Source organism: Dendrobates tinctorius, unplaced genomic scaffold (genome assembly GCF_039654945.1).
Source record: "Dendrobates tinctorius isolate UK_male_01 unplaced genomic scaffold, ASM3965494v1 ptg000367l, whole genome shotgun sequence".
NCBI lineage: Eukaryota > Metazoa > Chordata > Amphibia > Anura > Dendrobatidae > Dendrobates > Dendrobates tinctorius.
The window spans coordinates 932,871-948,959 of NW_027362033.1; the positions used below are offsets into that span (position 1 = coordinate 932,871).

The 16,089-nt window shown below is 48.9% G+C and overlaps 1 protein-coding gene across 6 annotated transcripts in view; it reads left to right on the top strand.

The window, feature by feature from the left end:
• The window catches only part of MOGS (mannosyl-oligosaccharide glucosidase), a 59,845-nt gene that overhangs the window by 17,588 nt on the left and 26,168 nt on the right, over window positions 1–16,089 (top strand). For all 6 annotated transcript variants that reach the window (XM_073562782.1, XM_073562787.1, XM_073562783.1 and 3 more), the window contains 2 exons: window positions 8,492–8,709; window positions 8,839–9,023. In XM_073562782.1, coding sequence (XP_073418883.1) covers window positions 8,492–8,709; window positions 8,839–9,023 — 403 coding nt within the window. The remainder of the gene's footprint in view (window positions 1–8,491; window positions 8,710–8,838; window positions 9,024–16,089) is intronic.

Below are 16,089 nucleotides of genomic sequence, written 5' to 3' on the forward strand. Positions count from 1 at the left end.
CGCCCCGTCTACATAATATACCTCCCCGTATATTTATATACTGCCTCCCCTTCTATAACACACCGCCCCGTCTACATAATATACCTCCCCGTATATTTATATACTGCCTCCCCTTCTATAACACACCGCCCCATCTACATAATATACCTCCCCGTATATTTATATACTGCCTCCCCTTCTATAACACACCGCCCCATCTACATAATATACCTCCCCGTATATTTATATACTGCCTCCCCTTATATAACACACCGCCCCGTCTACATAATATACCTCCCCGTATATTTATATACTGCCTCCCCTTATATAACACACCGCCCCGTCTACATAATATACCTCCCCGTATATTTATATACTGCCTCCCCTTATATAACACACCGCCCCATCTACATAATATACCTCCCCGTATATTTATATATTTTTATAAATGATCTAGATCAGGGGTCCCCAACCGCCGGTCCGCGGCCCAGAAACGGGCCGCTGCAGTGCCCTTGCCGGTCCGCGGACACAAGGGGAGCCAGGGGCGGTCAGTGGCGTAGCGGGGGCTGGGGCGGCGCGCAGCAATTCTTAGCGGCGGCCAGGGAGCGCGGAGCTGCAAGGACCCGTCCACTGCGTCCAGCTTCCTGCCCGCCGCCTGCGCTTCCTGTCTCTGACACAGAGAGGAGCGCGGGCGATGCTGCGACAGGTGAGAGGTGGTGTGTGTGTGTGTGTATGTCTGTCTGTCTGTGTGTGTGTGTGTGTGTGTGTGTGTGTAGCCTGGCCCTGGAGGAGATGGGGACATGAGGAGAAGGCCATGAGGGGAGTGATGGGGTGAAGGCAATGATGGGGAGAGGGGAGTGATGGGGTGAAGGCAATGATGGGGAGACGGCAGTGATGGGGAGAGGGGAGTGATGGGGTGAAGGCAATGATGGGGAGAAGGGAGTGATGGGGTGAAGGCAATGATGGGGAGAATGGGGTGATGGAGCACTCATTCAAAACCTATGGTGAGTTGAGTCACATTATAAATGTTATTTAATTATAAGTATGCACTGCTACACTACAACCGCGTCCATAGCCCCGCCCCCTTATGACCAAAGCCCCGCCCCTGCCACACCTCCATCCCCGCCCTGCTGGGCCATGGAAGAATGGTCTTGCTTGAAACCGGTCCCTGGTGCAAAAAAGGTTGGGGACCACTGATCTAGATAATGGAACTGAAGGTAAACTAATCAAATTAACAGAAGATGTAAAGTTCGGCGGGATAGCTAACACTAGAGAAGACAGAGAAAGGATTCAGAAGGATCTAGATAAGTTTGACCAATGGGCAGCGAATAATAATAAAGACTTGGGTATACTAATAGATCACAGACTGAATATGAGTCAACAGTGTGATGCAGCAGCAAAAAAGGCAAATGCAATTCTAGGATATATTAACAGAAGCATACAGTCTAGATCACGTGAAGTCATTATTTCCCTCTACTCCTCTTTGGTCAGACCTCATCTGGAATATTGTGTCCAGTTCTGGGATGTATAAGAAAAGCATAGAGTCTAGGTCATGTGAAGTCAATTCAATTTAAAGAAGCTTTATTAGCAGGACCAAATAAACATTAGTTTTGCCAAAGCATGTGTCCAGTAGGTACCGTGAGGATAATGAAGGGGACTGTAGGAACGATGGATGGGGTACAGGGTGGTGGTAAGGAAGTCCATGGCATATCAGAGTTCTCTTTCTCGCAGTCTATGGCATTCGTTCACATATTGCGCTGCTATCTCCACTGCTCTCTCTTCTTCCCCCAGCAGGATATATGTTTTCTCTTCCTCCTTCATGGTGGTGAAATCCGGGAAGAGATGTGAGAGTCTCCTGAAGTGAGTGTCCCTCACTGCTGAGTACTTGGAGCAGTGTAGCAGGAAGTGGGTCTCATCCTCCAGGGCCTCCTGGTCACAGTGTTGGCACAGTCTTTCCTCCCTGGGCTTGTAGCTCTGCCTGTGTCGGCCGGATTCGATGGCCAGACTGTGGGCACTGAGTCTATACCGGCTCAGGATCTTGCGGTCTTTGGGGTCCGGGAGTTTCTCCAGGTATGGAGCCAGTCTGTAGTCTCTCTGTAGACTCCGGTACATGGTCAGTTTCTGTGAGCTGATAATGTCGTTCTTCCAGTCACTTACGTACCTCTCCTGCCCCTCATCTATCATCTTCCTGATTCTGGCTTTTGTCAGGTTCCTATGGTTGAGGGTTCGGTCAGGTTGGGTTTGGGTGAGCTGTTCCAGGGGTCCTTGTTTGTGGAGACCACCTATATGTAGCATGGCTTTATGGTGATGGGAGCTTGGGTTGCTACTTTGTAGGTGAGTCTGGAAGGACAGCGCCCTCTTCAGGACCGCTAGGTGCAGTGGGAATCTGACCAGCTCAGCCCGGCAGGCACTTTTGGTGGTGCTCCAATGGACCTGGAGAAGGTGGAATATTTCTGTTGGGCTTGAATCCCACCTTGACCAGTCTGGGTAGGTGTGAGGACCCCAGACTTCGCTGCCATACAGGAGGATTGGGGCGATGATAGAGTCGAAGATTTTTAACCAGACCCTCACTGGTGGCTTTAGATGGTAGAGTTTCCTTCGGATGGCATAGAAGGTTTTGCATGCCTTGTCTTTCAGGGTCTCTATGGCTTGTTTGAAGCTCCCTGATCGGTGAATCTCTAGGCCCAGGTAGGTATATTTGTCCGTTCCTGTAAGGGCGCAGTTGTTGAGGATAAATGAAGGGTACTGGTCTGATTTTTCTCTCTTCTGGAACACCATGATGTTGGTTTTCTTTAGGTTGACCGGTAGAGCCCAGGTGGAGCTGAATTTCTCTAAGATTTTCAGGTTGTCTTGGAGGCCTTTCTCGGTTGGTGACAGAAGCAGCAGGTCATCTGCGTACAGCAGGAATTTCACCTGCACGTCGTGGAGGGTGAGACCTGGTGCTGTGGAAGATTCCAGAGCGGTAGCCAGCTCGTTGATGTAAATGTTGAAGAGCGTTGGGCTTAGGCTGCAGCCTTGTCTGACTCCCCGGCTCTGCTGGAAATAAGCCGTTCTTCTGCCGTTCACACTCACACTGCAGAGGTTCTCGGTGTAGGAGCTCTTGATAACATCATAGGTCTTTCCTCCTATTCCGCTCTCCAGCAGTTTCAGGAATATGCCTGGGTGCCACACCGAATCAAAGGCCTTTTTAAAGTCCACGAAACAGGCGTATATCTTCCTGTTCTTTGTATTGTGGACGTGGCTCTGAATGAGGCTGTGCAGGGTGTAGATGTGGTCAGTGGTGCGGTGGTTTGGCATGAACCCTGCTTGGCTCTTGCTGAGGACGTTGTGCTCGGTGAGGAAACTGAGGATCCTCTTGTTCAGGATGCTGTTGAACAGTTTTCCCAGGTTGCTGCTGACACATATTCCTCTGTAGTTGGCTGGGTCGTACTTGTCCCCATTCTTGTGGATGGGTGTGATGAGGCCTTGATTCCAGGTACCAGGGAAGTAGCCGGCACTTAGCACAATATTGAAGAGTTTAACCATTGCGGCCTGTATTTCTGGTGGGCTGCACTTCAGCATTTCTGGTAGGATTCCATCCAGGCCACCGGCTTTTCTACATCTTATGGAAGAGATTCTCTCTGCTACTTCCTGTAATGTAATAGGTGCATCCACGGGGTTTTGGAAGTTTTTTACTTTTTCCTCCATTGCTTTTAGTTTTGCCATTATGTTTTCCTGTTCTTGGCTTAGTTCTTCCTTTGGAATGTCTTTATAGAGGTCTCTGAAGTACTGGAGCCAGATGTTGCCATTTTGGATATGGATGTTGTTTTTCTTGTCTTTTGTGCCCATGTGGTTCCATAGTTCCCAGAAGGAGTTGTCTTGGAGGGCGTCTTGGAGTTGGTTAAGTTTGGTGGAGATGTAACTCTGCTTCTTCCTCCTGAGGATGGTTTTGTACTGCCTTTGTATGGTTTCATAGGCTTCCCTCAGACCCGGGTGGTTGGGGTCTCTGTGTTTCTTGTTTGAGGCTGTTCTCAGGGTCTTCCGTACGGCTTTACATTCTCTGTCAAACCATCCATTGATCTGTTTTTCTTTTGGTCTCTTGTAGTTGACTTTTTTAAGGTCGGACAGTCTGGCCATTGCATAGAATATATTGTTGAGGTCTTTTGCAGCTTGACTCACTCCCTTTGGGTTAGGCTGGTACTCGTAGTTGTAGAAGTGGTGGAGCATCCGCTGTATTTCAGGTCTGCTGGGAGCCTCTTTATACTTTAATGCCGACGTTTTGTGCCATTTATAGGATGGAGGCCGGGTGAAGAGGCCGCTCTGCTGTGGCTTTTGAGTGGATGGTTTCTCTGTAGATTTCAGGTACAGAAGAAGTTGGTTGTGGTCTGACAGGTGCGTTTGTGGGGAGACTATGAAGGCGCTGATATTTGCCAGGTTCACATCTGTAATGGCATAATCTACTACACTCCTCCCTACATGGGAGTTTAGTGTGCACCTCCCTAAGGAGTCTCCTTTGGTTCGTCCGTTAAGAATATGAAGTCCTAAACTTCTGCATACGTTCAGGAGCTTTTTACCACTTTTGTTGACTGTACTGTCATAGCTGTTTCTCTCTGTGACTACTGAGTCTTGGCCGTTATTCTCTGCTCCAAATATGTAGATGTTCCCATCCGTGGTCAGGAAGTCGTTTTCTCTCCCTGTTCTTGCATTGAGGTCTCCAAAGATGAGAACTTTGCCCAGGCCCTGATAGTGGGCGGCTTCTCTTTGTAAGATCTCGAAGCAGTCTGGATTGAAGTAGGGTGACTCTGGCGGTGGTATATAGGTGGCGCAGAGATAGACATCAGACTGAGAGGTGAGGATGGAGCTGCTGATCCTGATCCATATGTGGCTGCCTCCTCTCTTCACCGGTTTGATGTCCTGGTGGAGCTCCTCTTTATGCCAGATCAGTATTCCTCCTGAGCTCCGACCCTGTGTGATGTTTTTATTTTTCAGGGCAGGGACAGAGATTTCCCTGTATCCGATGGGCACCAGAGATTCGTCTTCGGCTCTGGTCCATGTTTCCAGGAGGATCTGAATGTCTATATTTCTCAGTCTTTGTATAAAGTCAGGGTCATTTGTTTTACATCCAAAGGCCGAGGTGTTGAGACCCTGAATATTCCAGCTGCTGATTGTAAGTGAGGTCATTTTTCTATATATCTTGGGTGTATATACCTTGTAATGAGTGTGGCTGTGTAGGACACACCGGATCTCTGACTGGTTTATTAATGGTGTTGTTTCCGTCAAGTCACATTAGTTTCCTGCACACTGTGTTGAGTAGAGTCTTTATCTCCTCCATGTCTCTGCTCTGTATGCCTCTGTTTCGCATGTCTCTGTGTGAGGTCGGTGAACTCCTCCATGGTGGTCTCCTCCTCTGATGGTCCAATTTTGGGTGAGGGTGTATGTTTTCAGCTTCCTTTGATACAATTGTTTCTTTCCTTCTTATTGTCGGGGGTCTTTTCATGGGATTCTGGTTGGTGTTGGCTCCAGGCCTAGGGTGGTCTCTGTTTAGTACAATGTCCTTCAGCTCTTTGGCCAGAAGGCTGACCCCTGATTTGTCATAGAGGTGATGGTGATTTATGGAGGGGTGTTGGGCCAGAATCCCTCCTGGCACAGATTTCATTCTTTCTGTTAGGTCCATATTGATGTTCTGGATGGTGTGGTTGGATATGTCCTTTCTTGGGAGCAGAGATGACAGGATGATTTTGCTGTCTGGGAATCTTAGTTGTGCCGTCTTTGCTAGTTGGGCCAGTTGTCCTGAGATCTGCTGGTGCTGGTCTGGCAGATTGTTTGTGCCGGTGTGTATAATGATATGGTTTGGGTTGGAAAACCGTGGATTATTGATGACCGCTGTCACCTGCTCAATAGTTGCACAGCGGATTTTATTGACCCTTTTTCCTGGGAATAGCCGCCTTGTATTCAGGTATTTCCCATTTGAGTCCATTATGAGGACGGTGTCAGGACTTTGTGATGTTGTTGGTGGGGGATGTGGCTGCTGATGGGGGTCTGTGCTGGAGGTTATGCTGGTAGCAGGTTCTCTTCTCTCTTCTATGGGTCTTGTTTCTGGCTCACTTTGATTAGACTCCGGTTCCTCCATATTGGGGATGTTTGGCCTCTCAGCCTCCTGGCCAGTGGAGGTCATGTCCTCTCCACTCCTCGTTTCCATGGCCCCCTCCTGGCTCAGATGTCCAGGTGTTGGTGCTTTCAGCTTTTCTATCTCCTGTCTCAGCCTGGCATTTTCTTCCTGCAGTTCACACATTGCGGCTCTTATTTCCTGCAGGGATGACCTGTATTCACATTTCAGTTTGTTTATCTCAATAACTATGTGGTCATTCGCATTTCTGTCACCAGTGTTTCTCAGATGGTCTTCCTTAAATGGGACAAATTCTCTTTCTAGTTGAGATAAACAGTGTTATGATTGAGTCACCGAGGAGGAAAAAACAAAAGGCAAGCTAAGCCCAGAAAACCGGAGAGGTTGGTAACTAGCGGAATGCAGACCCCTGATCCTATCCACAACAACTAGCAGTAGCCGTGGAGCGTGCTTACGGTGGTCCTAGATGCCTCGTCACGGCCAGAGAACTAAATAAGCCTAAAGAAAGGGAAAATCTAAACTGCCCCAGAGCAGCCCCCAACATGTATTGTCGGTGAAACAAGATGAAAACACAGACACAGATAGAAAGACAGGCTGAGCAAACGATGGGGCCCAAACTAACTAGAAAGGACAGGAAAGAAAAGCTGCTGTCTGCAATCACGCAAAAAACCCTGCCAAAGAATGTCCAACACGTCTGATAGAAAAAGGCCCTGAAGTCGCTAGACTTCAATTCCCTATATCAGCACTCAGGTATATTCTGAAGACAGAGCAAAAGAGATCAACTGATCAAAGAGAAAATGGGGATTCAGCCCAGTCCCAGCCAGGGCTGGCTGAACACAAAAACTCATATGAACAATAGCAGAGAAAACTTAGCTTTAAGAAGGCAGGAACCAAACTGGAAACCAGGAGCCACAGTCAGGAAAAATCACCAGCAAGAAACTAGGGAGTCGGCTGCCTTAAATCCAATCAGAAACTCCTGATGTCCAATCACAGTCCTCTTCCTCAGGTGGCCGGTCTCTGCCATTTAGATCAGCTTCATTACCACCCTTCAGCAACAGAGGGAGTCCAGATAGAGAACTCACTACTCCTCTGTCAGCACAGCCAGCTCCATAACCCTCACCAGAAGCCAGAGGCAAACCCGAAAATGAGCTCACAACAAACAGTCTCTGAGGGTCTGGGGTGAGGGGTGTGAAGCATTGGGGCAGTGGTGTCTCTGGAGGTCTCTGTAATGGTGCGGACATCAGAGGTGGCTGTAATGGGGCGGACATCAGAGGTGGCTGCAATGGTGCGGACATCAGAGGTGGCTGTAATGGTGCGGACGTCAGAGGTGGCTGTAATGGTGCGGACGTCAGAGGTGGCTGTAATGGTGCGGACGTCAGAGGTGGCTGTAATGGGGCGGACGTCAGAGGTGGCTGTAATGGGGCGGACGTCAGAGGTGGCTGTAATGGGGCGGACGTCAGAGGTGGCTGTAATGGGGCGGACGTCAGAGGTGGCTGTAATGGGGCGGACGTCAGAGGTGGCTGTAATGGGGCGGACGTCAGAGGTGGCTGTAATGGGGCGGACGTCAGAGGTGGCTGTAATGGGGCGGACGTCAGAGGTGGCTGTAATGGGGCGGACGTCAGAGGTGGCTGTAATGGGGCGGACGTCAGAGGTGGCTGGGGTTTGTTGTTCTTTGTGGGATTGGGCCTGGAGTTTAATATGAGGGAATCTGTCTTCAAATTGCTCCAGATTGTCCTCAGTCCCTTGTACCAGGACGGTGCCACTGTTGTACAGAATCCCCCTCTACTCCTCCTTGGTCAGACTTCATCGGGAATATTGTGTCCAGTTCTTGGCGCCACTTTGTAAAAAGACATTGAAAAACTAGCGCAAGTTTAGAGAAGAGTTACCAGGATGGTGAGCGAACTGCAAAGTATGTCCTACGAGGAAAGGTTAAAGGATCTGGGAATGTTTAGCTGCAAAAAAGAAGACTGAGAGGAGACTTAATAGCTGTCTACAAATATCTGAAGGGCTGTCATATTGTAGTAGGATCATCTTTATTCTCATTTGCACAAGGAAAGACTAGAAGCAATGGGATGAAACTGAATGGGAGGAGACACAGATTAGTAGATATTAGAAGGCTGACAGTGAGGATGATCAATGAGTGGAACAGGCTGCCAGGAGAGGTGGTGAGTTCTCCTTCAATGGATGTCTTCAAGCAGAGGCTGCACATCTGTCTGAGATAGTTTAGTGAATCCTGCATTGAGCAGGGGGTTGTCCCCGAGGACCCTGGGGGTCCTGATGACTCTGGAGGTCCCTTCCAACTCTACCATTCTAGGGTTCTATATTATACGCCCCCCCCCCGTCTGTATAATAATCTGCCCCTCTTCCATCTCTGGCTCCCCTGTATAATGTCTCCTGTGCTTCTTCTAGGGCTTATGTGGCTCTCGCAGTCGGGGGCCCCGTCTCTCCGCCACACATGTGAACAAGGCGATGGTCTGGCGCGGTACGGGTGGTTGATGCACGATGGACTCAACTTTGGCATCCAGGAGATTAAAGACTCTGGTTTCACCCTGCGGACGGAGGTTGTGAAGAGACCTGGAGGGCAACATGGCGGAGACTGGAGCTGGAGGATAGTGGGGACCCCGGATGTGAGGAAACCATTACACTGGTGACAATGGGGGCAACATGTGATGACGGCGGGGTGACGGGTCCTGTGGGGAGCAGGTTGGGACTTCATGTGACACACTACTTGCTGACCTTCTTTCCCCCTATCCCAGAATGTGTCGTCCCCCGCACTGCTGGTATCCATCCTGTTCTATGTGGCCACAGACGGTCAGGGCTCGCTGACACCTCACTTGGACGGCAGAGATCGCCTGAACCTGGTGACGGGAACATCTGAGGAACTGGGGCGTTTTCACATCCACCTTCCCAAGCCAGAAGGGGGCGCCGGGGGACAGATAAGGTGAATGGTCCTGTCTGTATATGTGGTACTAGCAGCATGCCCGCCGTCCTCCTCACATCTGTAGGGTCATGTGTACACACTGGCCTGACACAACCCCCTCCACTCTGCATAGAAGAAGTCTACACACCACCTGGTAGAACCAATATACAGGGGCTATATAATGAAAATCATTCTTCCCGGAGACACACCAATACAATGAATTCCAACGACAGAAAACACCTGGTGTACTAAACGTTTATCACAATGATTAAAAATAGAGAAGATATTAAACAGCAGAGTCACCCAATGGAGGCCACGTGTGAGTATTTATTACATCCATTGTTCAAGAATGCGCACAACAAACAATCACAGATAACCGATAACTACGTCTAGTAGACGCCCGTCAGTGCTGCCCCTGATGAAGCAAGGGTGGAACGCGCGTCGGGGCAGGGGGACCACATGTTACCGAAGTCCCCGACTTAGGTCAGTGCTTAGTCCTGTGAGCAATTGTTCCCAGATAATATTGATTATTTAGGCCCTGACAGGCATGTAATACACACAGTTACTGGATACCTGTCATCAAACAATTCAGCTACTAAAGATTCACACGTGGCCTCCATTGGGGGACTCTGCTTTTTTTTTTTTTTATAAATTCTTTATTTAAGAATGTTATTACAAAGGTGATGATATAATACAAATCCGTATTATTAACATTCAGTTTTCTATATGGGGAGGGAGATTGAGGATGGGGTTGGGAAGAAGGGGAGGACGGGGGAAACAGGAAAGATTGGGATGGTAACGGGATCATGGGTGGGTTAGTCCTGCCAGATGGTAGCCAATGTTTATTTACTCTTTGAAGCATAAAATATAAACCATCATATATAGCACAAACAATATTTGATGGAAAAGTTTCTCACATGAACGTTTTATAGTCTTTCGGCACAGGAGCCATTGGTGCCAACTTCTGTGTAGCTTCACATTCTTACAATCAGGCAACCGAATTTTTTAGAAAGAGTAAACGCTTTTAGCCTCGTTTCTCCGTTCTGAGAGGGGGGGGGGGTCACTGTCATTTTTACAATGTCTGGCAAGAAGCATTTTGTCTGCGTTGAGCAAATGGAAGGTTAGGGTCCCGTTACTGTAACGGGGGACACGCATCTCCCATGGAACCTATTATCCATAGATATAACCGCACAGCGTATTCTGGGGGCTGAGTGGTTCCGTAACACGTAACAGTCACACGTAGCGACGCGCCAGCGATCCCGACAATGATATGACGCGGTCAGGATCGCTGGTGAATCGCTGGGTGGTCGCTCGTGAGCTGCCACTCAGGAAGATCTCACCAGCGACATCGCAGGGGACGGGGGTCGCTACTTACCTGTCACACCAGGCGATCCTGCGTCCTCCCGCCCGGCTCCACGCGTCGCTCGTCTCTCCACAGGAAGCCGATGATGAGAAATGATCCAGGAGGTTCTCACACGGCCAGCGATGGGCAGCAGTCGGAGGGAAGTATCAGACACAGCGATGTCACTGCTGCGTCACAAAACCAGTGACGTTCTAGTGACATCGCTGTGTGTAACGGGGGCTTCACAGTACAATCATTTATATGTTTGTTTTTTAAGTAAGATTTGTTTGGGTGTCAGCGGGGGCAAAGATCGCAAGCTGTTTGTAATGTGGCCGTGTCTCATGTTCCAGAGCGGGGTGACTTTAGTCCATTCATACCAGATGTGGGACAGTGCGCCCGGTGCTCATTACTGGAGGGGTCCGATGTCTCCGTCTGGGGTTTATACCATCGGGAGATAAGCTTCGAGTTGAATTCTTGGTATCTTGTTGATGGAGAGATGGAATGGGCTTCTTTCCGGAGCCGAGAGGCTTCCTCTGATGTCAGGGAAATAGTTCTTTTTCCCATGTCTTGTTATAGGTTCGGAGGTTCCCCGGCAGCGCAGTCATCTGTAGGGGTGTGAGATTATTTCTCTGTTTGTTCCTGCGTTCTCTTGTAGAGCTGTTCGAGGTGTTCGGTACGCGGCTTCTGTCTCTTTTACAGTTTCACGTCCTGTTTCTGTAACATCGGCTCCTGTAAGCAAAGTCTTAAGTTCGTTAGTGGAAATGGTATTGTCCAATATTCATGTACGGGAAGTGACCCAATGTGTTCAGTTTATTCTAGATGGTTCTAGGTCAGTGGGGTGTGGGCGCAGACACTTGGAACAAAATTGTGTCTCTTATTCTATTCCAGAGGGTTATTGATCGTTTGGATAATGGGTTTACAATTTTGAATACTTGAATTTATTGTGTGGTGTTGACCAGAGATAATGATTATCTAAGAAGTTCAGTGTGAAGCCATAGTTTCCTAGGAGGAGAGATTCTTGCCTCCTGTGTATTTCTCAAGGTCCGGTAGACCCAGGGCTCCTCTCCATTTCTTTTTATTAGCGCTGAATGTTTGATCCTGATACTTCTGCCAGATAAACTTAGATATCAGGGTTTTACTTTTTTGAATAAAGGATTGTGGGAAGTCTGTAGGAAGAGCCTGCAGGCAATCGAGGTAAAGCGATCATCTTTATGATGTTTATTCCGCCAGGACAATTCCTTCCATGAGGAGAGATCGCGCTCCAGATTATGGATGAAGGGCAAGAAATTACGGTTGTACAGAGGAAATGGAGTCGCTAGTCTTAGTGCCCAGATATAAGAGCAGTTATTCTTGAATGGGGATTTTTTAGATAAAAGATTCCAGTTTTCTTGATCCGCATTGATGTTTAACATTTCAGATTTACAAAAATTTATCTTACAGTTTCATACTGATCCAAATTTGCGCATTTCTTCAATTAGCGGGTCACTGGATCGCGAGGGATCAGCGAGGTAGAGAAGCACATCGTCTGCATAGGCGGCTGTTGTGTGCTCTCTCTCGCCTCACCGTACACCTCGAATCTTGGGGTTTTGTCTAATTTTTTGTAGAAACGTTTCCATGACCAGGATAAACAGAAGTGGGGAGAGGGCGCCCTGTCTCGTCCCATTCTTATCCCAAAACTAGGAGACAACTCATTGTTAATTTTCACTCGGGCCGTTGGGTAGGAATATAAGGCCAGAATTTTCTCTATGATTTAGGGAAGCCAGACTGCCGCAATGTTTTTTCTATAAAATCCCAGTCGGCATCAGTTGAATATTTTTGTGTTTTGTAAAATGGATTATATTCAGGGTTTTAATAACATTGTCTTTAGCCTCCCTGCCCCTCACAGAACCCTCTTGGTCAAGATGAACCAAATTCGGCAAGAGGTTTTGTATCCTTCCAGCCCAAATCTTAGCGCGCAGCTTGATGTCATTATTGATCGAGGAGATTGGCCTATAACTGCTGCCACAGAGGGTCAGGTCCTGTCCTTCTTCCTGAAGTAAAGCAATGTGGGCAGAGAGAGCTTCTGCCTTCAATGGATCTGCTTTACATATATTTCCGTAGGTATGGGGAGAGTTCATCTTTACAAATGTTCTAATCCTCTCTACAGTGTCCATCCGAACCTGGGCTTTTCCCTTTAGGGCTTGGCTTAATGGCCGATTCAAGTTCTTCTAGGGTTTGTATTTGTTGGGAAGTTAATTTTGTTAAATCTATAGTTTGTAAGTATTTCTTAAGTTCCGATTTTTTTGGGGGGGGATGGAAAATCCTCTTTAGAATTTAAATAGTAGAGATTTGAATAGAATGAGCGGTTTGCTCTATCCTCTGTCTGGTGGTGGACTCTGTCCTGTGGGGCTTTAATCTTTTGTATATACGCTGAACTAGTTTTTCTTTTGATCAGATTTGCCAAGTTTTTACCGCATTTATTCGCTTGGGATTATATTTTAAATCTAGAGTATTGCAGATACCGCTCGGATTCTTGTCTCAGCAGATTCTGAACTGTCAATAGAATTGTTAGAGGTATTCGGTATGTGGATTCTGACTGTGTAAGCATCGTTCCTATTCTGCTGTGTTCCGGACCTTGCCCTTACTGTTGCCCTTAAGCCTGGCTTCGTTCGGCCATACTGGTTCCTGTGACATCACCGCCTGTTGGTCCCGCCCGCCGGGTTTAAATAGCTTTCCTGGACGTGACTACCTTGCTTGTATATCTCGTTCTGTACCTGATCTGCTAGCTGGGAGTTGCACGCTGTGCTACCTCCTTCCTTCCTGCTGAATCCACCTGGATTACCTGCTGCCTAACTGCCGCCGCCTGGACCTTCTGACGGGGTCGGCCTGAAGGCTCCTTCCAGCCCTGCCTCCACCGCTCACCGCTCCTACAGCACTCACGGTATGCGCTGAAGATCTTGACTGCTGTGTGCGTTCCACCTGAGAGACTTATCACTGCTACCTTTGCACATCCAGTATCAATTACCTAGTGACTTTCTCTGCCACTGCACTGTGCCCGAAGATTCCCCTCCCGCAAGGGAGAGGGCTAAGTGACTGTCCTTGCCTGCATTCTTAGGACTGTGTCTGCTTACATCTACACAGTGCCGGTGTACAACTTGCTATCTACTGGACTGAGTTCTGCTGCTGTTACCACTGCTGTCATTATCTGGCTCCGCCAGCACCTGTGCTGTTCTGTGCTGCTTGTTTAATACAAACTACTTTCACGTATACCTGTGTCTGTGACTCTATCATCTAGCCACTGTCTTCATAGAAACCTACTATACATCATTACAGGATATACAAGCCCCCAATATGGAGACCGCAGGTGTAGAGTCCCTGGAGAAACGTGTAAGCAAGCAGCTTGCTTTGATACGGCAGGATGTGGCAGGCATTAGGACCCAGCTGGACACGCTGGAGCAACGTATCGAACACAACGCCGGGGCAGCAGAGGCACAGTTGCAACGACTGGCAAATCGGATTACGGCGCTGGAACAAGCAGCTCCTCTTCAGGGTGATCGTGTTCTGGCGTTGGAGCAAGCGATTCCTATGCAGCTCGATCGGATTGCTGCTCTGGAACAGGCCCCAGCCGCGCAGGTAGCAGGTGTTGCCCGGGATACTACACCGACCTTCCCGAAGCTTCCACCCTTCCGGTTCGCTGGTGAGAGGGATAAATTCCGAGGATTTTTGAACCAGTGTCGGATCTTCTTTGCTGCTCATGCCCCACAGTTCACTACGGAACGCTCCAAAGTTCTGACCATAGTCATGCTGCTGTCTGGTAAGGCGCTCGCGTGGGCCAACCCTTTGATTGAGACCGACGACCCTCTGCTTAACTCTATGGACAATTTCATTGCCGCAATGACGCAGATGTTTGATGACCCGAACCGAGCTAATACTGCTGAGACGACGCTGCTGACCCTTCGGCAGGGGAAGCGTTCGGTGCTGGAGTATGCATTGGACTTCCGTAGATGGGCTTTAGACACCACCTGGAACGGGGCAGCCAAGCAGGCCATCTTCCGCAGGGGATTGTCTACGGCAGTTAAGGATGAACTGGCACGCGGGGACTCGCCCGTGCTTCTTGGGGACTTCATCAACCACTGCATCCGCATTGACAATCGACTCTCTGAGCGCAGACGTTCTCTTCTCCCTCCAGAGATGTCACCAGCAGGAGGAATCCCAAGCCCGAGCCCGAACCGATGCAGGTGGATGCCGTACGTAGAAATCCTCCTGATGCCCGCAAGGAGCATCGCTTTAAGGAAAACCTGTGCTTCTACTGCGGGGGGACCGGTCACTTCATCTCCGAGTGTCCAGTCAGGAGACGTAAGACGGCTGCAGCTATCATTGATTGTAACTCTGAGGCGGGGGAGTCCTGCGTCCTAGATCTGAACAATTCGGGGGGCAGAGACAATCAGAGAGACCTGGACTTTGCCGATATGAATTCGCTGGCATCTCTTCCATTGAACGCAGTGGTGATCTCGATGACATCCGTCGTTTCCTCCTTCGCTACTAAGAAGAATTCCCACTATTACCTATCCTTGAGGGTCTGCTTCCAGGGTCGGTGTGTCGAGAGCGCCGCCATGTTGGACTCCGGGGCCAGTGGAAACTTCATGGATATCGCGTTTGCAAGGAAGCATGGAATCAGGGCAGTGAAGAGGGAGTCGTCAGTCTTGATGGAGACAGTAGACGGGTCACCACTTACATCGGGACCGGTAACCATGGAGACTGAGTCGGTGAAGGTATGCATTGGAGAGGAACATGTGGAACATTTGTCCTTTTTACTAATATCTTCTCCTCACTTTCCTATTATCCTGGGGTTACCTTGGCTCCAGGTTCAGAATCCTCGCATCAACTGGGAGACCAGGGAAGTGCAGTTCCCTCCAAGTTCTAACAGCAACCCCGCTATTCCTAAGGTCGCTGCTATCCCCAAGGTAGTAGCTACGACTGAGGGACAATTACCAATGGAGTATCAGGATCTGGCAGAGGTATGTGATAAGAAGAGGGCAGATATGTTACCTCCCCACCGGCCTTATGATTGCCCGATAGAACTGATATCTGGGGCGGAGATCCCATTCGGGCGTATTTACCCTTTGTCTGGTCCTGAATTAAAGGCCTTGAAGGACTTCATCGACGAGAATCTCGCCAAGGGCTTCATCCGACCGTCTACTTCTCCTGCGGGTGCACCAATCTTCTTCGTGAAGAAAAAGGACGGGAGTCTGCGTCCTTGCATGGACTACCGTGATTTAAACAAGGTAACGGTCATGAATCGGCACCCGCTACCCTTAATCTCTGAACTACTGGAGAGGGTGAAGCAGGCTAAGATATTCACCAAACTGGATCTTCGGGGAGCCTACTTTCTCGTGAGAATTCGGTCTGGAGATGAGTGGAAGACGGCCTTCCGCTGCCGTTATGGACACTTCGAATCACGGGTCATGCCGTTCGGACTACGAAATGCTCCTGCAACCTTTCAGCATTTTGTTAATGACATTTTCCGAGATGTGCTTGATGTATTTATGGTTGTGTATCTCGATGACATTTTAATCTTTTCCAGTGATCTCGAGGAACATCGGCTCCACGTGAGGACAGTGCTGCAACGCCTGCTGCATAACCATCTTTACATCAAATTGGAGAAATGCGAGTTCCACAGGGCAACAGTGCAGTTCCTCGGTTATGTCATCTCTCCACAGGGTCTCCAGATGGACGATCAAAAGACCAGAGCGATCCAGGAGTGGC